The 27,218-nt window shown below is 39.1% G+C and overlaps 1 protein-coding gene across 2 annotated transcripts in view; it reads right to left on the bottom strand.

The window, feature by feature from the left end:
* Window positions 1-332: 332 nt before the first annotated feature.
* The window catches only part of Mfsd1 (major facilitator superfamily domain containing 1), a 47,322-nt gene continuing 20,436 nt past the window's right edge, over window positions 333-27,218 (bottom strand). Inside the window, exons 7-16 of one of the 2 annotated variants that reach the window (XM_045161636.1) lie at window positions 22,241-22,343; window positions 11,102-11,200; window positions 10,573-10,684; window positions 8,575-8,631; window positions 8,075-8,231; window positions 6,284-6,381; window positions 5,309-5,421; window positions 4,716-4,763; window positions 3,460-3,517; window positions 333-464 (exon numbers count right to left, since the gene is read on the bottom strand). In XM_045161636.1, the coding sequence (XP_045017571.1) occupies window positions 461-464; window positions 3,460-3,517; window positions 4,716-4,763; window positions 5,309-5,421; window positions 6,284-6,381; window positions 8,075-8,231; window positions 8,575-8,631; window positions 10,573-10,684; window positions 11,102-11,200; window positions 22,241-22,343 (849 nt within the window). In that variant the 3' untranslated portion in view covers window positions 333-460. Of the gene's footprint in view, window positions 465-3,455; window positions 3,518-4,715; window positions 4,764-5,308; window positions 5,422-6,283; window positions 6,382-8,074; window positions 8,232-8,574; window positions 8,632-10,572; window positions 10,685-11,101; window positions 11,201-22,240; window positions 22,344-27,218 lie in introns of those variants that run through there. The other variant, XM_045161637.1, reaches the window with a different exon arrangement.

Raw genomic sequence — 27,218 nt, 5'->3', positions numbered from 1 at the left:
GAAACATCCCATCACGCTAACACAGTGAAAGCCTGTAATTAGCATGCCATAACTGATTTTGTCTGTATAAAACCCTCTACTCTTCAACAGTTTGTTCCCTGCTACAATACAAAGAAACGACTACATCCCTAAGATACACTTGCTGAAAATTATCTCAACATAAGACAAAGTGTTTTCCATCAAGTGACTGTCCTTCTTGAAGCTACCTGAATTGTTTCAGGCCAATTTTCTAACTGTCTACTGTTCACTTGTCTAGAATTCTTCAGCAATACACAGCACAAAAAAAACACAGGCTAAAATATCTGCATGAGCACAATCTTAAAATATAAATATACTTTTCACTCTGTTTATTTTATATGGACTGTAAATTCTTTTATAAAAAAAGAAAAGAAAACAAAGAAAGTTTGTAGAGGTTTTCAAGTCAGCAGTACATGTTGCCCATTCTCATGACTTCAAGGTCTTACCTAAAAAACATAATGCAGTAAATTATCAAAAAGAAGAAATTAGGAAGCCCCACATGGTATACAAAACAAAACTGTAACACAGTAAGAGTAGTATCAAATATTGTATCTTTTTTATAGATAATATTTTAATTTTTCTTTGCACAAACAATAGAGGATCAATGCTGAAAATATGGAACAAAAGACAATCTAAACTACAACTGTGCCATTAAAATAGAACTATTATTAACTGGGGGTCATTCATGTTGGCATTTGTCTATTACACAAGACAGACAGATTTAAAATATGAGCACACTGACACACTTCTTGAGCAAAATTAAGGTGCTGTATGTCATTGTTTTTTTTTGTTTTTGTTTTTGTTTTTACTTATTGCACATACAGTATATGAAGTACCTATGACATCAAAAGCCTTCCCAAAACATAATTTTCACAACATATTACAGGGATATGACATAACATATTTAGACATTTCCCAACATTGAAACATTTAAGTTACTTCCAATTTTTTAACATATAAAACCAGATCATCACAACTATTTTTTCAGTTCACAATAGTTTTGATTCTTTTAAGATTTCTGAGATTGAGTGATGGTTCAGTGATTAACGGCACTTGCTATGAAAGCCCACAAGTCTGGGTTCAGTTCCCCATACCCATGTAAAGCTAGATACACAAAGTTGCACATGCACCTGGAATTTGTTTATAGTGGCAAGAGGTCCTGGCACATCCATATACACATACTTCCTCCCTCCCTCCCTGCCTGCAAATGAATAAATAAAAACTTTTTTTTTTTAACAAAAAGATTTCTATGGGTTGAAGGGATGGCTTGGCACTTGAAGGCACTTGCTCACAAAGCCTACCAGCCTGGGTTAGATTCCCCAATACCTATGTAAAGCTAGATGCACAAAATTGTGCCTGCCTTTAATTCCAGCACTCAGGAGTCAGAAGAAGTATGGTCCCTGGACTTCAAAGCCAGCCTGGACTAGAGATCCTACATCAAATAAATAAATAAATAAATAAACAAGCAAGCAAGCAAATAAGTAGCACATGCATCTGGAGTTAGTTGGCACTGGCAAGATGCCCTGGACCAACCAACCATTCTCATTCTTTCTCTTTTCCTCAATCTCCTTCTTTTCCTCTTTTTTTTTCTCTCTCTCTCCTTGCAAATAAATTGACATAAATTACAAGGTAGGGTCTCGGTTTAGCTCAAGCTGACCTGGAACTCTACGTAGTCTCAGGGTGGCCTCAAACTCAAGGTGATCCTCCTACCTCTGCCTCCGAGTGCTGGGATTAAAGGCGTGCGCCACCATGCCCAGATGACAAAAATATTATTAAAAAATAACTAAAGATTTCCAGAAGGAGAATTACGATAAAGTGTACGTGTACTAGACATGGCCAAAACCAACACCCTGTCTCAAAAAAGCAAAAAAAAATGTAGCCAGGCCTGGAGAGATGGCTTAGTGGTTAAGCCTGCCTGCCTGCAAAGCCAAAGGACCCAGGTTCAATTCCCCCAGACACACAAGGTGGCAAATGCATCTGGAGTCCATTTGCAGTGGCTAGAGGCCCTGGGACACCCATTCTCTATCTGCCTCTGTCTTTCTCTCTGTATCTCTCTATATAAAACAAATAAAAATATATTTAAAAAGTACAACCTATACTACCAGGCTTTAGCCCATTCAAAAGTCACAAAACTCATAATCATCTTATATTTACAAGTAAAATTTTGATGTCTAAAAAGTCATAAATAGGGCTGGAGAGATGGCTTAGCAGTTAAGGCATTTGCTTCAAAGCCAAAGGATACAGGTTTGATTCCCCAGGACCCACACATAAGCCAGACGCACAAGGGGCACATGCGTCTGGAGTTCGTTTGCAGTGGCTACAGGCCCTTACGTGCCCATTCTGTATCTTCTCTCTAGCTCTCTGCTTGCAAATAAATAAAAAATTAATTAAAAAACTTTTTTAAAAAGTCATAAATAACAAGACAATTACTATTGTGTTTTAGCATGCATTTATAAAGAAAAATAATTTAAACACTTCATTATACACTTGAATCTGTCTCAAATGAGTCTGCGAAAACTGAACAGCATAATTATACTAGGACAAGATGAAAGGTACTTCAACTACTAAAAAAAAAAAAAAAGAAAGAAAGAAAGAAAATTTCCAAGAGAAGAGCAGGATGAAACCCAGCATGGGAACCTAGAGAAGGCCTTTCTTCCATTAACTCTGGGTCCTCCAAGCTCAGTGTAGCAGACAACAGCATCAGTCCAAGTTTTTTTTTGTTTTTTTGGTTTTTTGGTTTTTTTTGTTTTTCGAGGTAGGGTCTCACTCTAGCCCAGGCTGACCTGGAATTCACTATGTAGGCTCGGAGTGGCCTCGAACTCACGGCGATACTCCTACCTCTGTCTCCTGAGTGCTGGGATGAAAGGGGTACACCATGCATGGCTTTTTTAAAAAAAATATTTTATTTATTTATTTGACAGAGAAAGATAAAGAAAATGGATGCACCAGGACCTCCAGCCACTGTTAACGAACTCCAGATGTGTGCGCCCCCTTGTGTATCTGGCTAACATGGGTCCTGGGGAATAGAACCTAGATCATTTGGCTTTGCAGGCAAATGCCTTAACCACTAAACCATCCCTCCAGCCAAGTCCAGGTCTTTTTCATTCTTACATTTTAAACCTCAATATTCATCTTTTTAAAAAATATTTTTTTAATTTATTTGCAAGCAGACAGAGAAGAGAAACAGAGAGAATGGACTTACCAGGGCCTCCAGCCCCTGCAAATGAACACCAGATGCATGGACCACTTTGTGCATCAGGCTTTACATGGTACTAGGGAATCGGGCCCAAATCCTCAGGCTTTGCAGGCAAGTAAGTACCTTTAAAAGCTGAGCCCTCTCTCTGGGATATTTATCTTTTGAAATTCTCAAACAAGTTTTTATGAGTGTGTGTGTGTGTGTGTGTGTGTGTGTGTGTGTGTGTGTGTTCAGGTAATACTTACTCAGTATGAGAGAGTTTTATTTCTTCCCTTTGCTTTGCAGAATAATTTAGATTCCCACCTAAAATACAAAGAAACACAGAAATCTTTCCATGTAAGTAATATGAATAAGTAAAATTCAGTCACACAGATACACCTCAAATAAAAAGCTATTAAAGATGAGGAAAGGCAGAATCTTCACATGATGATATAAATTAATATCCTTAAAATTTGTACTTTCAGCCAGACATGGTGGTACATACCTTTAATCTTAGCACTTACAAGGCTGAGGTAGGAGGATTGCCATGAGTTCAAGGCCATCCTGAGACTACATACTGAATTCCAGGTCAGCCTGAGCTAGAGCAAGACCCCACCTTGGGAAAAAAAAAAAAAAAATTCACCTTGCAAGTCTGGAATCAAGTACTCTTTCACATTTTGTCACTGGAACAATGCTACTACTCAGTAGCAGTGAAAATTAAGAGAAGTGACAGGAAATGGTCTAACTTTACTTAAAGAACACGTGTATCACACAATTAAGAATCCACTGCCGGGCTGGAGAGATGGCTCAGCAGTTAAGGCACTTCCTGCAAAGCCTAAGGACCTAGATTCAACTCTCCAGATCCCATGTAAACCAGATGCACAAAGGTAAGGCAAGCAAAAGGTTGCACATGCCCATGGCACAAGCATCTGGAATTCTATTGCAATGGCTGAGGCCCTGGTACACAGATTCTCTCTCTCTAAATTTAAAAAAAAAGAAAAAAGAAAAGAAGCCACTGCACTTTAGGAGCAAGTGGCTGGAGAATAAGGGCAACATTAAATCTTACCGAGGGCAACAAAAAGCACTCATGCACATGGTGGTGTGAACTAATGAAAAATCCATCATTTTTAATTTTTAACCAAACACCTTCAACCTGAAAATGCAAATGGTAGCTATAAATTCATTTCTTATTTTCTTAAAAAGAAGACAAAAATACATGAAGGATTTAAGAGTTTTGTGAACAGAGCAATAGCTGATTATTTTTATTGTTAAGTATTATAATTACTATTACCATCATACAGCTGACACTAATTTGACTAGAAGATGGAAACATGTTAACAGCAATTTTAATAAATGTAAGGGTCCAAAAAACACAATTATAAATGCACCTGTTCCCATCGCTGTGACAGGAAAACAATGATACATGTACTAAAACACTGGCCCTCCTCAAGGATTGCAGACAACCCAGGGACCCCACCCATGGTCCACTACAGCTGCAGAAGATAATATCAGAACTTCTTACCTTGAGCACAGTTCACCCAGTAAAGCAAGACCACAGATAACAGTGACACTAGGAATAGAAAAAACAAAGAGCCTTTAAAAGGCCTTCCCATGTAATTATAACTACAAACCAAAGTCCAGATAAAAAGCAAACCTTTGTGGCACTTGAAAACACTATACATTTGTTTTCTAATAGTAAGTGTCACAGTATTTTTTGACAATAAGTTCTGCTTCTGAGTCCAGGGATAGCACAGCCAGACAGCAGCTGAGACCCTCCAGCAAATAGTCAGCTCAGCCCAAGCCAGTCCTGACCCCTCCTCTCCTCTTCCACAGAAATCCTGGCAGTTTACAGAACACTAAGCATAAGCAGCCCTTCAAGGATTCTAGATCTGAAGATACTATGTGCCCCTAACAAATGAAATGAGCGAACAATAAAACATTACCAGAAGCCCAGTGCCAGGAAGACCTCTAAAGTCAGAGCCTGTTTTTTTCCCTTACATCATGAGACACAGTGTTCAATTCACTTTAAATTAATGTGGTAAAACCTCAAGGTAAAAACGAGAGCATTGTGTTATACATTAAAGGACACTAAGTGTTATCACATGGCATACTCACAAGAAACACAGGCAATGAAGAAAACTTCTAGAAACAAGTATCCCCGATTATCTAGTATCATGCCAGCAATGATGGAAATGATGGCCAGCCCAAGGTTCTGAATGGACTGCATGCTAGAATTTAGGAAATAAAACAGCACATTTCATTTTCAAGTCTTGACAGACTAATACTTCAGTACTGATTCTAGCACCTGTAAAGCACATGCTACTGGTCTGGGATGTTTTCATCAAGGATGACATAGGTAAGTTTTGGTTTCACACGGCTATTTCTGCTACTTGATGGTATAACGCCAGTGCATTCCTACAGAAGACAGGAGTCCTCAATACCAACCACAAGGGAAGCTGACACTTTCAGGCCAGGGATAGTATTCAATGTCTCACTGAGAAGCAGTTAGCTAAATGCACAAAGAAGGCTAATTTCAGTAATCACCTCTTCTGAGCCACTTATCTCCATCTCTCCTGCTGGAGGCTAGAAGCTCCTATGCTGCCATGTTTGATGGTAAACTCTGACTGACAACACTGTTGGACTGAGAAGTACCTAGGAGACTAGTAAAGTACACCTCTGTGGATGTCTGTGAGACTACTTCCAGAGAGGAATGACCAAGCGGGGAAATCCTGAGGTGAGGAGTATAATCCCTTAGGCTCACAGCATGGGCAGAAGAGGAGGAAGAAAAGGAGAAAGTCCTCAGTGTCTGCTGGCGCCATGATGTTCTGCCTTACAATGGTCCAACAGTCAATGGAATCAAGAACTAGACAGAAATCTCCAAAACCAGGAACTAAAATAAATCCTTCCTCCCTTGGGCTGTTTTGATCACTTATTTAGCCATAGTTATGGAAAGCTACCTAATATTCCACAGCAGTACTTTTAAAAGATCATCTGACTTTTCTAGCTACCTCCAGGTTCAAAGCTTCAGGGATTTATAATTGACATAGCAGGGAGCAGAAATATGATCCTTGGTGCTAACACTATACTTACAAGCCATATGCAGTTCCCAGCTGATGCTCAGGAACTACAAATGCCACCATGGGCCACAAAGCACAGGCAAGTAGTGAATAGGAGAGTCCCAGGAGACACTATAGACAGCAAGAAAGAAAGATAACAATGTTTTACTGGCTGAGGTGATTTTCTTCCTTTAATGCAAATTTGTAGTCATGACACAATGGCTAACATATGAATATTCAAACAAGTTTTACTGACTAGATAAAAATCCAGTACATAAGAAAAAGAAAGCCTTGGGCTTCTTTCAGGACACTTGAGTGACAAGATATATATTATCACACTATAATCATCATTTCACTTGTTATAAGCACATATAACTGGCCAAGGTGCAAGTCACAGCCCAAGCAGAGCTAATTTGCAAAAAAGATCTTATAAAGTTTTAGGCAAGCTAACTTTCTAGTGTTTCTTAGGAAGTGCAAATTAAGCAATAAAGGCATAATGCCTTTAGTCCACTCCCCCGCCTATGAGCTAACACTCAATTGGAAAGTAAAGGAGAGAACCACTGCTTTCTGGACAGGCAGACGCTGACTCTTCTTCAGTTCAGAAACTTGCCAAATATGCTATTGCACACTTATAAACCCAGCACTCAGGAAGCTGAGGCAGGAGGATCATGAGTTCTAGGCCAGCCTGGACTACAAAGAAAATTAGTGACAGCCTGTCTCAAAATAGAACAGAAATATTAAGGTTTGAATTCAAATAAATGATTGATTGGCAAGAAAAATGGACACATATGTTAAGTGGTGAAGTTACAGGAAAAAATGGGTAGAAGGTCACTGGAGAAGCTTTGAAACAGCTATCAAAGACCCTGCTGCAGCTTCTCTACTCCTAGAACCTGGGTGTCCATGTATGCTTTGTGGAAATGCTCATCTAGTACATCAATATTTATGTTCAAGATGTGCCTTTAAGCTGGGTGTGGTGGCAGACACCTTTAATCCCAGCACTTGGGAGGCAGAGAAGTAGGGGGATCACTGTGAGTTCAAGGCCAGCCTGAGACTACATAGTGAATTCCAGGTCAGCCTGGGCTAGAGTGAGACCCTACCTTGAAGAAAAAAAAAAGTGCCTTTAATGAGCACTTAGAAAATGCAAACTTGGGCTGGAGAGATGGCTTAGCGGTTAAGCGCTTGCCTGTGAAGCCTAAGGACCCTGGTTCGAGGCTCGGTTCCCCAGGTCCCACATTAGCCAGATGCACAAGGGGGCGCACGCGTCTGGAGTTCATTTGCAGAGGCTGGAAGCCCTGGCGCGCCCATTCTCTCTCTTTCCCTCTATCTGTCTTTCTCTCTGTGTCTGTCGCTTTCAAATAAATAAATAAAAATTAAAAAAAAAAAACCTGCTTCTAATAAAATAGTGGCATGTCTTTTAAAAAAGAAAATGCAAACTTACACAATGACGACAACAAAAACTTGATGAATCTAATAACACTTGTTAGCCTATTTAGATTCAAAGACAAAATAATTTATACTAGACACAAAAACATTTTCATTTTTGATGAATGATTTCTTTTAATGAAGTTCAGAAAAATAAATGGAAATAATCAGTAGTCTGGCTTTCATAAGTCTATTTTATTTCAAAATCTTCTGTAGTATGGAGACTGCATTATTAAGCCAAATGAAAATAAAAAAGAAACCTCATGAATGAGTAACTTATAATTATACTTTAAAAATATTTACTTTGTCAAAATTCAAGTCAAGTCACTTTTCCCCACTGCCAAGACCCTCTTGACATGTTGCTTTGAAGCCCTGAAGAGCCCCAGCCATAAGCAGCCATTACCATAGCAATCCACGGATTCCACAGGGTGAAGGCCAGCATCATGTGGGACACGAGGGTGGTGGCCACAGCACACAGAACCCAGATGATGTTCTTCCCTGTTTTGTCCACCAAGAGCCCAAACACGGGGGACATGGGAGCTGATATGACATACACAACACTGCCCAGAGAGGAGCATGACTGTGGTTAACAAAACACAACACAGCTAAAGAGAAGTTTCAAAAAATTCCCTAACGACTTTAGGTAAAGAAGATTCTAACTAATTCAGTCTAGTATTCTAAAATGGTCTCCCGAAATTAAAAAAAAACAGAAGTTCAAAATTCTTTGGCTTTCTATAATAATAATAAATAGTAATAAATAATAAATAATAAATAAGGTCCTCTGTGTTAGTTTCACACTGGGGATGTGGTCACACACACCTGTTTTGCTTCTTAGAGCATGGTCTTTAGTTCTAAGGACCCATATATTGTATGCAATGAGCACTTACAGAATTAAGGAAGTACCTGTTAATTGCACTTGCAGCCTGGGAAGTAAATCCAAATTTTTCTATAAAGAAAACCCTAAAATTAAAAACAAAAGTGTGTGCTTTAGAATTACTCTATTTTCAAGAAATAAGGAGGCAAAATAAAGATTAATAAAAGCAACTTTAAGGTTCAATGAACTTTGTGTCTGTGTATGGTGTACACTTGCATGTGCTATGTGTGCACAGATGCGTGTGAAGGCTAAAGAATAACCTTGGGTGTCATCTTCGCGAACAATGTCTACTCATTGGCTTGGAACTCACCAACTAGGCTAGACTAGCTTGTTAGAGAGACCCAGGGGTCCTCCAGTCTCCACCTCTCACAGCTGCAATTACTGACACAGAAGACCATACCAGGCATTCTGCATGGGAACCAGGGAATGAACTTTGGTCTTTGCTTGTGAGACAAGTATTTTACCAACTGAGTCATCTCCCCAGCCCTTCTCTTTCTTAGTACTATTTTCCCCCCTTAGTTGATATCTATCTTCAAGCTATTTACTAAAGCTTAAGTATTACTACAAATACTTCACTGATGAAGCTATGGTCAGACACAAATTTTTGGAAAATCAAATATATTACTATCAGGAATTAAGGTTACTTCTGCTTAAAAACAGGATTGAAGGGCTAGAGAGATGGCTTAGCAGTTAAGCGCTTGCCTGTGAAGCCTAAGGACCCTGGTTCGAGGCTTGTTTCCCCAGGACCCATGTTAGCCAGATGCACGAGGGGGTGCACACGTCTGGAGGTTGTTTGCAGTGGTTGGAGGTCCTGGCGCACCCATTCTCTCTCTGCCTCTTTCTCTCTCTCTATTGCTCTCAAAGAAACAAACAAAAAAATTTAAAAAAAAAAAGGACTGAATAGATCTTTTATGACATCATAGTATTCTTGTCTCAAATTATTTTAAATTATAACATAAATATAAAGTTATAAAGACAGCTGGGTGAGTACGGACACACACATTTGAAACTCCAGTGCTGTGGGTACCAGAGACAGGAGAATCATGGGGACTCATGAAATGGCCCCAGAATCAGTGAAGAGAATCCATCTTAAGGAGACAAGCAGATGAGCAGTGGAGGGAGACTCCTGCCATTCTCCTCCGGCCTCCAGTGTCTATGTGCACAGGGTGCCACAGCTGCACATGCACATGGCACATGCATCACACTACACCTGTTATAAAGATATAAAATACACCCCAGAGAAACACTCGCATCATCACATTGCTCTGTGTAGAAGACAAAGCAAGAAGTCTGCTCTACGAGGATGAGGAGATGCTCAGTGTTCAATGGCTCCTGCTTGCAAAGCCCAAATCCCAAGCTACCCATGTAGGCCAATGCAAAATGTAGCACAAGTATTTGGCATTCATTTGTGGCAGCAAGAGACCCTGGCACACATATATACACACATGTGTATGTAAATAAAGAAACATAAAGAACAAAAAGAATCTGCTTTGAACCCAAATCTAAGTCTGGAGAATTACAGTTCTAATGAATGGACAGTGAACCACATACCATTTCAATTGGCAAGAAGCAGCCTCCTAAGCCAGGCATGGTGGCACAAGCCTTTAATCCCAGCACTCTGGAGGCAGAGGTAGGAGGATCACTCTGAGTTCAAGACTAGCCTGGGCTACAGATTAAGTTCCAGGTCAGCCTGGGCTACAGGGAGACCCAACCTACCTTAAAAAAAAAAAAAAAAAGCCTCCTACTGAGGAAAAGTAATTTTTAAAAAAACAGTACCAGTCCCAAGCAAGTATACATCAGTATTATGAATCAAGACCTGTTCCCAGGTATTCCTTCAAAGGAATAATGGAAGTACTAGCATAATGCTAACCCTAAAACAAAGAAAGCCCACTGTATCCCAGGATATAAATCATTCCTGTGTAAGATAAACTGTAGCAACATTAACCAAAAAAAGGCATGTCTACTTATGTGACTGAGTTCTCATTAAAATTTAGCCAAGAAGAGTACAATACATAGAGAATACTCACTTCCCAAGTCCAATAAAAGGGAACACTGCAACATAATAGCAGACACAGATGACAAATACCAGCCACAGGGGCAAGGAGAAGTCCTTTATGTCCGTCAATTTAATAACGTCACCTTAGAAGAAAGGGGAAGCATTTAATTTTATGTATCGAAGGAGCTTTCACCTACAATCAAGAACATTCTCTATTCATATAATTAGTCTTATAACTCAGTTTTAAAAATCCTGTTCTACAAAGTTTCACAAATAGCATCAATGAGATAACAAGACATGAGAAGAAACAGAAGCTATCAATGGTATCTTCCTTCCTACTCCCTTATCCAAGAACCACAATCAGTTTAATAATACACAAAGTACTATTAAGAATGTAAAGGGGAAAACGTTTCAAATAAATATAAGTGGAAACAGATCTAAGAAAAAAAAAAACATGTATTCAGCCCCATGAAATGTACAAAATTGAAACAGTATTTTGTCACTGTAAATGACCCTCCAAAAGCCACTGTTTTGTTTTGTTTTTTTTCCCTCAGACTTACCTGTTTTTCCTTGTTCCTTGTGAAGAATTCTCTCTGCTCTCAGATCCAAATAAGCAAGGGCCAAGGCACAAATTAGTGAGAAAATACAAGTCATGCCCCCTAAATAAAGAAAAGAGATTTTAAAGAGGTATTAGACCAGAGGCTCCTGAGAGAGAAGCACACTGCATAAAGAGCAGCACTGTGGCCCCCAGCAAGGGAAGGCATTTACCATCATGGAATAAGGCGAGTCTAAAACTGCCAAACCCGGACAGAAGAGGAACAGCATGAGGCAGATACTCAATAAGCAAGAGGCACTTTTACTTTACTACTTCCCATTAGCAGTCTGGAGATATGAAGGAAAAGACTAGAACTGAGGAAAGCAGAAGACTAGCCAGCAAACTGGTCTTCCAGGTATTCAGACTAAGCACCCACTGCTGAGACCTCTCACTGACAAAGATTTCAACATATCACAGTAAGTCAAGATAGTCAACCTAAAGAACATGTCTCAAGAAAAATGTTAGAGAGGTGCTTAGTAAAATAAATGAACCCTTAACTGGAGAAGTTCCTATGGTCTAGCAGAAATGGCTGAAATGAGAGCAAGCAAACATGGGTTCTATGGCTGGCAGTGACAAGAATGACCTTGGAAATAGTTTGACCTTTCTAGGCTTCAATTCCCTGTCCAAGGAAGCTTTGTGTAGGGACGACAAGTATTTTCTAGTTCTAAAATTCCTTCAAGTTCTAAAATTCTTCATATGGGGGAGACTAAATGGAACACTGAAGAACATGAAAGGTGAGATTTTAATTTTTCATGGTAGCGTCTCACTATAGCTCAGGCTGACCTAGAATTCACTCTGTGGTTTTAGGATGACCTTGAACTCACATTGATCCTCCTACCTCTGCCTCCCAAGTGTTGGGATTAAAGGCATACATCACCACACCTGGCAAGAATTTTTTTTTCACAATTTTTATTAACATTTTCCATGATTATAAAATGTATACCATGGTAATACCCTCCCCCCAGCTTTCCCCTTTGAAATTCCATTCTCCATCATATCCCCTCCCCATCTCAATCACTCTCTCTTTAATTTTGAGGTCATGGTCTTTTCCTCCTATGATGGTCTTGTGTAGGTAGTGTCAGGCACTATGAGGTCATGGATATCCAGGCCATTTTATGTCTGGAGGGAGCATGTTGTACGGAGTCCTACCCTTCCTTTGGCTCTTACATTCTTTCTACCACCTCTTCCACATTACACACTGAGCTTTGGAAGGTGTGATCGAGATGTTACTCAGTACTCCAGCCAGTTCTTTCCAGCACTATGACACCTTCTGAGTCATCCCAAAGTCACTGCCATCTGAAAAGAGAAGATTCTCTACCCAAAGTGAGAGTAGCATTAATATAAGGGTATGAATATTAAGAGAAGTGCTTACTGGGCAGTTTGATAAGCACAGTATATACATTTTTCCAGACATCAGCAGATGTTACACCCCTAGGGCTCATGACTACCCCTGTTTTAAGTTTTCAGTATCAGGGATGTACTTCCCCCCATGGAGCGGGCCTCCAGTCCAATTGGAGGCCAGTTGGTTTCTACCATGACAGACGTGCCACTATTGCACCCGTTGGCTCATTTGGCCTGGCTGGCCAATTATAAGGCTTGCAATGTCCACTGTTGAGTATCTTCACTGGTGGTATCTCTTTCTTCCACTGAACTATATGTAGAATGGCTTCTTCCACCTTTCTGTCAGCAAGAATTTTTATTTTTTTGAGGTAGGGCTTCAATCCATCCCAGGCTGGCCTTGAACTCATGGCAATCTCCCACCATAGCCTCCCAGGATTCCCAAGTGTGGTTCACACCTGGCTTATATAAGTTTAATTAAGAAAAAAGGGTTTTAGAGGGAGAGTCTAGAGAAGGGAAGAAGGTTTAGCAGATCTGTTTGTTTTCTGTTGGGATTATTCTTCCAGTTCTTTTAAATATTTGTACACACACACACACACACACACACACACACATTTTTTATTTATTAGAGAATGAATTGGCATGCCAAAGCCTTTAGCCACAGCAAACAAACTCCAGATGCATGCGCATCTGGCTTAAGTGGGTTCTGGGGAATCAAACCTCATTCATTAGGCACATAGGCAAGTACCTTAACTGCTAAGCCACCTCTCCAGCCCTCCTTCCAGTCCTCTTAACCAGGCTTCCTGTGCTGAGGAATTATAAGGAATAAAAATATACACAGAACTGAATCCAAGGCTTTCATACCACCATGCCATAGGTCTGTGCACCGTGGAAAGCCATCTATAAACCATGGCACTATTAACACAGACTCTGAGAGTCTGCAATGAGAGAAAAACACCAAAGAAGTGAATCCACAAAGCTTCATCTTTTCAGGACCCACCTAACACCGGTCACCATGGAGCTCTGGCTAAGCAAATTTAGACACAAGACAGAGAAAGTATTCATCAGAAATCCAGAATGTTACAAAAACCTGAGACACAGGCTAACATTCTTATTTGAAATGACAACACTAATTACAGGTAGCACAGAATGAACGAGGGCTCCTTGCTTCCAACTACTGGATTCTCAACCACAGAATACCTTAGCTGACTCCCAGTAAGCCCAAGCTCTCTAGGCATCCTGGCTGAATTTGACCAAAAGGAAGCAAACCCTCCTCTGCTATAGATCATGATGACCTTCCATGGTACAGTCCCTGGCTGATTTCAGGTTTCAAAAATACAATCTCTCTGAACACCTAAGATACAATACTGAGGCAGACTTCAAGAAGGATAAGATTTTCCACTTTACAATCTTACCTAAAGCAATCTACACATTTAATGCAATCCCTATCAAAATTCCAAAGGCTTTCTTCATGGAAATAGAAAAAACAATCCAAAAATTCATTTGGAATCACAAAAAACCTCGAATATCTAAAATAATACTGAGCAACAAAAATAAGGCTGGTAGTATCACCATACCTGATTTTAACCTATACTACACAGCCATAGTAACAAAACCAGCATGATACTGGCACAAAAACAGACATGTAGATCAGTGGAACAGAATAGAGGAGCCAGATGTAAGCCCAAGTAGCTATAGCCACCTGATATTCGATAAAAATGCCAAAAATACTCATTGGAGAAGAGACAGCCTCTTCAGCAAATGGTGTTTTGAAAACTGGATATGTATCTGCAGAAGGATGAAAATAGATTCTTCTCTCTCACCATACACAAGAATTAAGTCCAAATGGATAAAAGACCTTAACATCAGACCTGAAACTCTGAAACTGCTAGAGGAAAAAATAGGGGAAACCCTTCAACATATTGGTCTTGGCAAAGACTTTCTGAATACAACCCCAATTGCTCAGGCAATAAAACTACAGATTAATCACTGGGACCTCATGAAATTACAAAGATTTTGCACTGCACAGGACACAGTGAAAAAAGCAAAGAGGCAACCTACAGAATGGGAAAAAATCTTTGCCAGCTACATATCTGATACAGGATTAATATCTAGGATACACAAAGAACTCAAAAAGTTAAATAATAAGAAATCAAACAAGCCAATCAAAAAATGGGCTATGGAGCTAAATAGAGAGTTCTCAAAGGAAGAAATACGAATGGCATATAAGCATCTAAAAAAATGTTCTACGTCACTAGTCATCAGGGAAATGCAGATTAAAACTACATTGAGATTCCATCTCACTCCTGTCAGATTGGCCACCATCATGAAAACAAATGATCATATAAATTGGCGGGGATGTGGAAAAAGAGGAACCCTTCTACACTGCTGGTGGGAATGCAATCTGGTCCAGCCATTGTGGAAAACAGTGTGGAGGTTCCTAAAACACCTAGAGATTGATCTACCATATGACCCAGCTATAGCACTCCTAGGCATATATCCGAAGGATTCATCTCATTTCCTTAGAAGTACGTGCTCAACCATGTTTATTGCTGCTCAATTTATAATAGCTGGGAAATGGAACCAGCCTAGATGTCCCTCAACTGATGAGTGGATAATGAAAATGTGGCACATTTATACAATGGAGTTCTACTCAGCAGTAAAGAAAAATGAAGTTATAAAATTTGCAGAAAAATGGATGGACCTGGAAAGGATTATACTAAGTGAGGTAACCCAGGCCCAGAAAGCCAAGCGCCACATGTTCTCTCTCATATGTGGATCCTAGCTACAGATCATTGGGCTTCTGCATGAGAAGGAAAATACTTGGTAGCAGAGGCCAGTAAGTTAAAAAGGAGACATAAATGGAAGAGAAAGGAAAGGAAGAGGATACGTAATAGGTTGATATTGTATATATGTAAGTACAATGATTGTAATGGGGAGGTAAAATGATTTAGCTCTTACATTCTTTGAGAGTGGAATTTCAAAGGGGAGAGTGTGGGGGTGGGGAAGGAGGGTATTACCATGGGATATTTTTTTACAATCATGGAAAATGTTAATAAAAATTTAAAAATTAAAAAAAAAGATCGACTTCCGGTTAAGATGGCGGCGTAGGTACCACGCCAAAGCAGCCTAGGGGGGAAAAAGACCAAAAAAAACTCAGCAAAATACACACTTTTACTAAAAAGTGAGGTGTATAGGAAATTAAAGCGGCAGCGGAGAAGTAGAAGAGTTATAGAGCACCCAGAGCCTGCACAGGTGGGAAAACCGGCTCCAGCAGCTCGGCCAACTGCCGCGGCCGAGCGCAGCAGAAAGCCGCCAGACTCGGCTCGAGCCGCAGGAAAAGCCAGATGCGGGATTTTCCCCTCACACCCGCGCTCTCCGCAACTCGGAAACGTGAGGGGAGAGCGGCAGCAAGCAACGGAGGAGCAGACCGCGAGGTAGAAGAACACGTGGAGCAGCGAGACAACCAGAGCAGCCATGTCTCCCTCCCCTCCCCCACCACCTGAGCCCAGCTCCAGCGAACACAGCAGCGGCCCGGGACCCGGCAACGCCAACTTGGGCTGACAACAGGACCCAAGCAGGAGCAGAGTTCGGGAGCAACATCAGCGGCTCCAGCACCGGTACCAGCGGCCCCAGCAGCAGCAGACCCAGGAGCGGCAGCAGCAGCAGATCCCGCAGCAGCAGCTTCAGGGGGAGCAGCGGCAGTGGACACAGCAGCAGCAGCTCCAGCAGCAGTGGTGGCTCCAGCAGTGGCAGCTACAGCAGCAGCAGAGGCAGCAGCAGCGGCTCAGTTTGCCCCATAGGAAAAGCAAGTGCCCAGCTCCAGAAATCAGAACAGCAGCCCGATGACCCAGGCAGCAACTTGACTGAGACCAAAATCACCCAAGGTAACTGGGATTGCACCAGGGAAGGGTCTCACTTGGTCACAAGCTGACTTGGATCCCTGAACAGACCAGAAATCTAAACCTCTTTGTTGATAGAGGATCTGGTCATTATAATAACTACTCTTGCATACATACTCGGGGCTGTTTTTGATTGAATGTATCCAGTGATTAGTTAAATTTTAGAATCTACCTATATTTTATTCCACTCAGCCTGCTTGAATACTCCTATAGCAGGGAAACTCAACCCCTAAGAACATCTTTGTAGATACTCTGAGAGTCTTAAGAGCCACCCTCACACCTTAAGGTCCTACCCTGAAAATATATTACATCAAATCAATTGATACAGCTAAGAATACACAGCTAACTAGAAAATCCAAGCATTAACTTAATCCAAGATGCAAAAATATATACATTATAACACAAGAAACACTAAAAAGCAAGACGATATAAATCCACCTAAAAGTATTAATGCATCAGAAATGTCATCCAGTGAGAAAGAGTTAGAGGAAATGCCTGAGAAAGAGCTCAAAAGAATAATTATAAATATGTACAAAGAGGTCAAAGAACACATGAAAACAATCAAAGAAGAAATCAAAGAGGAAATCAAAGGAATCAAAGAAGACACAGTACACCAATTTAATGAAATAAAGAAGGCAATACAAGACATAAATAGGGAAATAGAAATAATAAAGAAAAACCAGTCAGAATTACTAGCAATGAAGAACACAGTTAATGAAATAAAAAACTCTGTAGAAAATCTCACCAGTAGGATGGATGAGGGAAAGGACAGAATATCTAAGCTAGAAGATCAGGTGGCAGACCTAATGCAGTCCAACAAAGAGAAAGACAAACTTATAGAAAAGTATGAGTGGGAATTTCAAGATATTCGGGACACTATGAAAAGATCCAATATAAGAATTCAGGGCATAGTAGAAGGAGAAGAATTCCACTCCAGAGGCATAGTAGGCATCTTCAACAAAATCATAGAGGAAAATTTCCCCCAAATTGGGAAAGAGGTGCCAATACAGATACAGGAAGCCTTTAGAACCCCAGCCAGACAAAACATGGAAAGAACCTCTCCTCGCCATATTATAATCAAACTTCCAAACACAAACACCAAAGAAAAAATATTGAAAGCAGTTAGAGAGAAAACTCAACTTACCTACAAAAGCAAGCCCATCAGGATTACAGCAGATTATTCAACACAAACTTTTAAACCCAGAAGGGCTTGGAGTGAAATATTCCAAGTTCTGAAAGATAACAACTGTCAACCAAGGTTACTTTATCCTGCAAAGTTATCCATTCAAATAGATGGAGAAATAAAGACATTCCAAGACAAAAGCAGGTTAAAGGAGTATTTGAAGACAAAACCAGCTCTACAGAAAATACTTGATAGAATCCTCCATGCTGAACAAAAGGAAAAGCACACATATAAGGAACCTAGAAAAAACAAGCTATACTCAAATACCAGTTAACAGAAGAGAGCACAGGTAGAACCAGAAACACACACACACAAAAAAATGGCAAACATAAATACACAACTTTCAATAATATCTCTTAATATCAACGGCCTCAATGCCCCAACGAAAAGACATAGATTTTCAGACTGGGTTAAAAAGCAGGATCCTACAATTTGTTGTCTCCAAGAAACTCACCTTTCTACAAAGGATAGACATTATCTTAGGGTGAAAGGTTGGAAGACGGTGTTTCAAGCAAATGGGCCTAGAAAACAAACAGGGGTTGCTATCCTAATATCAGACAGGGTAGACTTTAGTCCAACGTTAGTCAAGAAAGATAAGGAAGGTCACTTTATATTGATTAAGGGCACACTCCAACAGGAGGACATTACAATCCTAAACATATATGCACCTAACATGGGGGCTCCCAAATTCGTCAAACAAACACTATTAGAACTAAGGTCACAGATAACACCAAACACAGTGGTGGTGGGTGACTTCAACACCCCACTCTCATCAATTGACAGGTCATCCAGGGAAAGAATAAACAGAGAGGCATCTGGACTAAATGAGGTCATAGAAGGAATGGACCTAACAGATATATACAGGACATTTCATCCAAAGGCTGCAGAATATACATTCTTTTCAGCAGCACATGGAACATTCTCTAAAATAGACCATATATTAGGACACAAAGCAAATCTTAACAAATTCAGGAAAATTGAAATAATTCCTTGCATTCTATCTGACCACAATGGAATTAAACTACAAATCAGTAGCAACAAAGGCTATAGAGCATACACAAAATCATGGAAACTAAACAATACACTACTAAATGATGAGTGGGTCAATGAAGAAATCAAAAAGGAAATCAAAAAATTTATAGAGTCAAATGATAATGAGAACACAACATACCAAAATCTCTGGAACAAAATGAAGGCAGTTCTAAGAGGTAAATTTATAGCCTTAAGTGCCTATATTAAGAAATTAGAAAGGTCGCAAGTAAACGACCTAATGCTTCGCCTTAAAGCCTTGGAAAAGGAAGAACAAGGCAAACCAAAAATCAGTAGACGGGAAGAAATAATAAAGATTAGGGCAGAAATTAATGAAATAGAAACAAAAAGAACAATCCAAAGAATTAATGAAACAAAGAGTTGGTTCTTTGAAAGGATAAACAAGATTGATAAACCCTTAGCAAATCTGACCAAAAGAAAGAGAGAGGAGACACAAATTAATAAAATCAGAGATGAACAGGGTAACATCACAACAGATTCCAGAGAAATTCAAAAAATCACAGGGACATACAATAAAAGCATATACTCCACAAAGTATGAAAATCTGAAAGAAATGATTTCCTTGATCTATATGACCTACCTAAATTAAATCAAAATGAGATTAATCACTTAAATAGACCTATAACAAACATGGAGATCCGAACAGTTATCAATAATCTCCCAACTAAAAAAAGCCCAGGCCCGGATGGATTCACTGCTGAATTTTACCAGACTTTTAAGGAAGAGCTAACACCATTGCTTCTTAAGATTTTCCAGGAAATAGAAAAAGAAGGAATTCTACCAAACTCCTTCTATGAGGCCAGCATCACCCTGATACCAAAACCAGGCAAAGATAGAACAAAAAAAGATAATTACAGACCAATCTCCCTCATGAACATAGATGCAAAAATTCTCAACAAAATATTGGCAAACAGAATACAAGAGTATATCAAAAAGATCATTCACCCTGACCAAGTAGGCTTTATCCCAGAGATGCAGGGATGGTTCAACATACGCAAATCTATAAATGTAATACATTACATAAACGGGTTGAAGGACAAAAATCACATGATCATCTCATTAGATGCAGAGAAAGCATTTGACAAAATCCAACATCCCTTCATGATAAAAGTCCTACAGAGACTGGGAATAGAAGGAACATATCTCAATATAATAAAGGCTATTTATGACAAGCCTACAGCCAACATATTACTAAATGGGGAAAAACTGGAAGCTTTTCCACTAAAATCAGGAACAAGACAAGGGTGTCCACTGTCCCCACTTCTATTTAATATAGTTTTGGAAGTCTTAGCCATAGCAATAAGGCAAGAGACACACATAAAAGGGATACAAATTGGAAAGGAAGAAATCAAGTTATCATTATTTGCAGATGACATGATTCTATACATAAAGGACCCTAAAGACTCTACTAGCAAGCTGTTAGAGCTGATCAAAACCTACAGCAATGTAGCAGGATACAAAATAAATACACAGAAATCAGTAGCCTTCATATATGCTAACAACAAACACACAGAGGATGAAATCAGAGAATCACTCCCATTCACAATTGCATCAAAAAAAATAAAATACCTTGGAATAAACCTAACCAAGGAAGTAAAGAATCTATACAATGAGAACTTTAAAACACTCAAGCGAGAAATTGCAGAAGACACTAAAAAATGGAGAAACATCCTTGTTCCTGGATTGGAAGAATCAATATCGTGAAAATGGCAATCTTACCTAAAGCAATCTACACATTTAATGCAATCCCTATCAAAATTCCAAAGGCTTTCTTCATGGAAATAGAAGAAACAATCCAAAAATTCATTTGGAATCACAAAAAACCTCGAATATCTAAAATAACACTGAGCAACAAAAAAGAGGCTGGTGGTATCACCATACCTGATTTTAACCTATACTATAGAGCCATAGTAACAAAACCAGCATGGTACTGGCACAAAAACAGACATGTAGATCAGTGGAACAGAATAGAGGAGCCAGATGTAAGCCCAAGTAGCTATAGCCACCTGATATTCGATAAAAATGCCAAAAATACTCATTGGAGAAGAGACAGCCTCTTCAGCAAATGGTGTTTTGAAAACTGGATATATATCTGCAGAAGGATGAAAATAGATTCTTCTCTCTCGCCATGCACAAGAATTAAGTCCAAATGGATTAAAGACCTTAACATCAGACCGGAAACTTTGAAGCTGCTAGAGGAAAAAGTAGGGGAAACCCTTCAACATATTGGTCTTGGCAAAGACTTTCTGAATACAACCCCAATTGCTCAGGCAATAAAACCACAGATTAACCACTGGGACCTAATGAAATTACAAAGATTTTGCACCGCAAAGGACACAGTGAAAAAAGCAAAGAGGCAACCTACAGAATGGGAAAAAATCTTCGCCAGCTATATATCTGATAGAGGATTAATATCTAGGATATACAAAGAACGCAAAAAGTTAAATAATAAGGAATCAAACAAGCCAATCAAAAAATGGGCTAAGGAGCTAAATAGAGAGTTCTCAAAGGAAGAAATACGAATGGCATATAAGCATCTAAAAAAATGTTCTACGTCACTAGTCATCAGGGAAATGCAGATTAAAACTACATTGAGATTCCATCTCACTCCTGTCAGATTGGCCACCATCATGAAAACAAATGATCATATAAATTGGCGGGGATGTGGAAAAAAAGGAACCCTTCTGCACTGCTGGTGGGAATGTAATCTGGTCCAGCCATTGTGGAAAACAGTGTGGAGGTTCCTAAAACAGCTAGAGATTGATCTACCATATGACCCAGCTATAGCACTCCTAGGCATATATCCAAAGGACTCATCTCATTTCCTTAGAAGTACATACTCAACCATGTTTATTGCTGCTCAATTTATAATAGCTGGGAAATGGAACCAGCCTAGATGTCCTTCAACAGATGAGTGGATAATGAAGATGTGGTACATTTATACAATGGAGTTCTACTCAGCGGTAAAGAAAAATGACGTTATGAAATTTGCAGAAAAATGGATGGACCTGGAAAGGATTATACTAAGTCAGGTAACCCAGGCCCAGAAAGCCAAGCGCCACATGTTCTCTCTCATATGTGGATCCTAGCTACAGATGACTGGGCTTCTGTGTGAGAATGAAAATACTTAGTAGCAGAGGCCAGTAAGTTGAAAAGGAGACATAAAGGGTGGAGAAAGGAAGGGAGGAGGAGACTTAATAGGTTGATACTGTATATATGTAATTACAATGATTGTAATTAGGAGGTAATATGATGGAGAATGGAATTTCAAATGGGAAAGTGTGGGGTGGGGAGGGAGGGAATTACCATGGAATATATTTTATAATCATGGAAAATGTTAATTAAAATTAAAAAAAAATAAATAAATAATCAAAAAAATACATAAATAAAATATTTTGAAAAAATTAAAAAAAAAAAAGAACTTCCATTTTAAAAATGTGGAAATTCAAGTACAAACAGCTACTTCTAACTAGGCAAAAGAGGGCTGAGGAGATGGCAAGACCTAGTGAATTGTAGAGGTGACATCATAACCAAAATGGCTGACACTGAATTTGTGTACTTTCTTCTCTGGCACAACTCCTCAGACAAGCCTTCAGAAGAGACAGGACATGGGATACAAAGATTCACTCACCAATCAGAAGTGTCATTCCAAGGGTCATGTGCCCAGCTGAACCCAAGAAAACTTCAATCTTAGAGTACAGCCATCCCATAAGGTTCATATTCACTGTACTTCCCTAGGGAAGAAAATCAACAGAATTTTCAGTGATTTGTGTACCACTTGTTTGGGATAAAATGACTTAAAGTGACTTAGGGAAATGACCACATGTAATCCAGATCCTATAGGAGATAATTTAAAACATACACACACACACACACACACACACACACACACATATGAGGAAAAATAATTACTATTAGATAAAGCACAGTTAATGTACAACACATCAGCAAATGCTACACCCAGAACAAGAAAATACATTTAGAACTTGCTAAGGAGTCACAGCAAAAATGATACAAATTATAAACTTCAGAGTTCCTATGACAAAAATACAGCAACAGTTCTGAAAAAAAGCATAGCTTTTTCTCATAATAAAATCTGGGAGGGGAAAATGTTCTTTCCTGAATATCCAAAAAGTAGACAATAAAATTTACAGCAAATAATGTCCTCATTCATTCAGCAATTATGAGTGTCTGAAACACATAATTCATCTACGAACTATTGTAGTAAAGAATATAACAGTGGCTTAATGATTAAGTTGTTTGCGAAGCCTAAGGATTAAGGTCCAATTCCCCACTGCTCAAGTAAGCCAGATGCCCAAAGTAGCAGATGTGAGTTTGTTTGCAGTGGCTAGAGGCCCTGGTATGCCCACATTTAATCATTCATTCATTCTCCCTCTATGTATGTATATATGTATGTATGTGTACACATATATGTATTACTGTCTCTCAAATAAATAATTTTTTTAAAAGACTATAACAAGGGCTGGAAAGATGGCTTAGCAGTTAAGCGCTTGCCTGTGAAGTCTAAGGACCCCGGTTCAAGGCTCCATTCCTCAGGACCCACATTAGCCAGATGCACAAGGAGGCACACACATCTGGAGTTCATTTGCAATGGTTGGAGACCCTGGCATGCCCATTCTCTCCTTCTCTCCTCTCTCTCTCTCTCTCTCTCTCTCTCTGCCTCTTTCTCTCTGTTTTTTACTCTCAAATAAATAAATTAAAATAAACAAAAAAAGAATATAACAAAATTATGATTTTTGGAAGTTTACAATTAGTGGTGTCAAAGTAATATATTAGTGACAGGTGCTTCAAGATATAAAAAATATAGGAAGGAAAGGGAATATGAGGATCTTACTGAGTATGACATTAGAGTGAAGCTAAAGAGGGAAGGAGCAAGTGAAGATACCTGAGGCATAGCTACCCAGGCTGCAGCCTAGCCAGGGGGCAACCTGTTATGGCCAGGGAATGGAAAGGAGGCCAAAACAGTGTCAGTGAGCTAGGAGGATGAGATGAAATCCTAAGACACATTCTTTTCAGCAGCACATAGAACATTCTCTAGAATAAACCATATATTACGACACAAAGCAAATCTTAATGAATACAGAAAAATTTAATGTTCTTGCACTCTGATTACTATGGGATTAAGCTACAAACAATAGCAAGAAAAGCTATAGAGCATACACAAAATCATATAAACTAAACAACACACTACTAAATGATGAATGGGTGGGTCACTGAAGAAATTAAGAAGGAAATCAAGGGCTGGAGAGATGGCTTAGTGGTTAAGTGCTTGCCTGTGAAGCCTAAGGACCCCAGTTCAAGCCTCAATTCCTCAGGACCTATGTTAGCCAGATGCACAAGGGGGCGCACACGTCTGGAGTTCATCTGCAGTGGCTGGAGGCCCTGGCACAACCATTCATTCTCTCTCTCTCTCTCTCTCTATCTATCTGCATCTTTCTCTCTGTCTATAACTCTCAAATATATAAATAAATATGAACAAAAAAAAACTTTAAAAAAAAGGTCTACAGAAACTGGGAATAGAAGGAACATATCTCAACATAATGAAGGCTATTTCTGACAAATCCAGCCAAAATAATACTAAATGAAGAAAAACTTCAGAAACAGGACAAGGGTGTCCACTGTCCCCACTTTTATTTGATATAGTACTGGAAGTCTTAGCCATAGCAATAAGGCAAGAGACACACATAAAAGGGATAAAAATTGGAAAGGAAGAAATCAAGTTATCATTATTTGCAGATCATATGATTCTATACATAAAGGACCCTAAAGACTCTACCAGCAAACTGTTAGAGCTGAAAAGCACTTACAGCAATGTAGCAGAATACAAAATAAACACAGATAAATAAGTAGCCTTTCTATAAGCTAACAAAACACAGAGGACGAAATCAGAGAATCACCCCCATTCGCAATTGCATAAGAAAAAGAGCCTTGGAATAAACCTAAACAAGGATGTTAAGGACCTCTACAAAGAAAACTTTAAAACACTGAAGACAGAAATTGCAGAAGACACTAGGAAATAGAAAGATAGCTCTTGTTGTTGGACTGGAAGAATCAATATTGTGAAAATGGCAATCTTACCCAAAGCAATCTACACATTTAATGCAACTGCCATCAAAATTCCAATGTCACTCCTCACGGAAATAGAAAAAACAATCCTAAAATTCATTTTGAAGCACAAAATCCTCCAACATTGAAAACATTTTGAGCAACAAAAATAAGACTATTGGTATCACCACACTTGATTTTAACCTATGTTACAGAGCCATAGAAACACAAACAGCATGTTACTGGCATAAAAAAAAAAAAAATAGAAACATAGATCAGTGGAACAGAATAGAAGATCCAGATGTAAGTCAAGGCAGCTATAGCCACCTGATCATCAATAAAAATGCCAAATACTCACTGGAGAAAAGACAGCCTCTTCAGCAAATGGTGCTGGAAAAACTGAATATGTGTCTACAGATGATGAAAACAGATGCTTAACTCTCTCCATGCACAAGAATTAAGTTCATATGGATCAAAGACCTTAATATCAGACCCAAAACTCTGAAACTTCTAGAGGATAAAGTAGAGGAAACCTTCAACATATTAGTATAAGCAAAGAATTTCTGAATATAACTCCACTTGCTCAGGAAACAAAATCACTAATCAACCACTGGGATGTCATGAAATTACAAAGCTTTTGTACAGCAAAGGACACTGTGAATAGAGCAAACAGGCAACCTATAGAATGGGAGAAAAATCTCTGCCAGCTATGCATCTGACATGGGATTAATATCCAGGATATACAAAGAACTCAAAAAATAAATAGTAAGAAATCAAACAAGACAATTATAACATGGAATATGGAACTAAGTAGAGAGTTCTCAAAAGAAGAAATACAGATGACATATAATTTTTTTTTTTTTTTTAAATTCTACATCCCTAGCAATCAGGGAAATGCAGATTAAAACTATGTTGAGATTCCATCTCACTCCTGTCAGACTGGCTACCATCATGAAAACAAATGACCATAAATGCTGGCAAGGATGTGGAAAAAGAGGAACCCTTCTACACTGTTGGTGGTAAGGCAATCTGGTCCAGCCATGGTGGAAATCCATGTGGAAGTTCATGAAACAATTAAAAATAGATTTTCCATATGATCCAGCTACAGCACTCCTAAGCATATATCCTAAGGACTCATTTAACTACCTTAGAGATACTTGCACAACCATGTTTATTGCTGCTCTATTCACAATAGCTAGAAAATGGAACCAGCCTAGATGTCCCTCAATTGATTGAATGAAGATGTGGCACATTTATACAATGGAGTTCTACTAAGCAGTACAGAAAAAAGAAATTAAGAGCCAGGCGTTTAGTTTCAGCACTCGGGAGGCAGACATAGGAGGATTGCTCGGAGTTCAAGGCCACCCTGAGATTACCTAGTGAATTTCAGGTCAGGCTCGGCTAGAGTGAGACCCTACCTCAAAAAAGAAAGAAAGAAGAAAGAAAGAAAGAAAGAAAGAAAGAAAGAAAGAAAGAAAGAAAGAAAGAAAGAAAGAAAGAAAGAGGGAAGGAAAGAAAGAGGAAAGAAAGAGGAAAGGAAAGGAAAGGAAAAGAAAGGAAAAGAAAAGAAAAGAAAAGAAAAGAAAAGAAAAGAAAAGAAAAGAAAAGAAAAGAAAAGAAAAGAAAAGAAAAGAAAAGAAAAGAAAAGAAGTGAAATTAGGAAACTTGCAGGAAAATAGATGGATCTGGAAAGGATTGTACTTAGGTAACCCAGGCTCAGAAAGCCGAACACCACATTTTCTTTCTTATATGTGGATCCTAGCTACAAATGATTGGACTTCTGTGTGAGTAGGAAGAAAACTTAGTAGCAAAAGCTAGTAATCTAGAAAGGGGATATAAAGGGAATAGAAAGGGAAGGAGGGGAGATTTAATAGGATGGTATTATATTTATGTAAATTGAAGAACAGATTAATGAGGGTGAAAAGGCCTAAGTGAGGTCAGGGGAAGTCAAGTCACTATGTAAAGGAAAGGTGGAGGGAGGGCTCATCAAAATCTAAGAGGAAGAAAAAATCTAAGAGGATATAAATAAATTATACGGAAACCTATTTTTTTTGTACAATGGAACACTCAGAAGCCATAGATTGTAGAAAATTTTCAGTGCCAGGGATGGGAAACCTTCTAGGTAGTTGTTGGTCTGGGAGGTTCCCGATACTCCCAAAACATTTCAGGCCATTTCCAAGGTTCTTGGTTTCCCACCAGGAATAAATGGTAAGACCCCATTGCTAAAGACTTCACATACTTGGGCTTCAAGGTCACTGAGAAATCATTCTGGAATTAAGCTGAAAACCTCCTCCATGTAGGCCAACTGGCAAAAAGCTGGAAAAATCTATGCTACATGAAGTTCAATGGGAGAGAAAGAAAACACCAGTGATAATATTCAACAGTGGACACTGCAAGCCTTAAATTTGGCCAGTCAGGCCAAATAAGCCAACGGGTACAATAGTGGCATGTCTGTTATGGGAGAAACCAACCACTCTCTAATTGGACTGGAGGCCTGCTCCACGGGAGGAAATATATCCCTGATGCTGAAAACATATGAAAGG

Source organism: Jaculus jaculus, chromosome 11 (assembly GCF_020740685.1).
Source record: "Jaculus jaculus isolate mJacJac1 chromosome 11, mJacJac1.mat.Y.cur, whole genome shotgun sequence".
NCBI lineage: Eukaryota > Metazoa > Chordata > Mammalia > Rodentia > Dipodidae > Jaculus > Jaculus jaculus.
The sequence above is the reverse complement of the archived record's forward strand: the minus strand, read 5'-3'. Positions and strand labels throughout refer to the sequence as shown.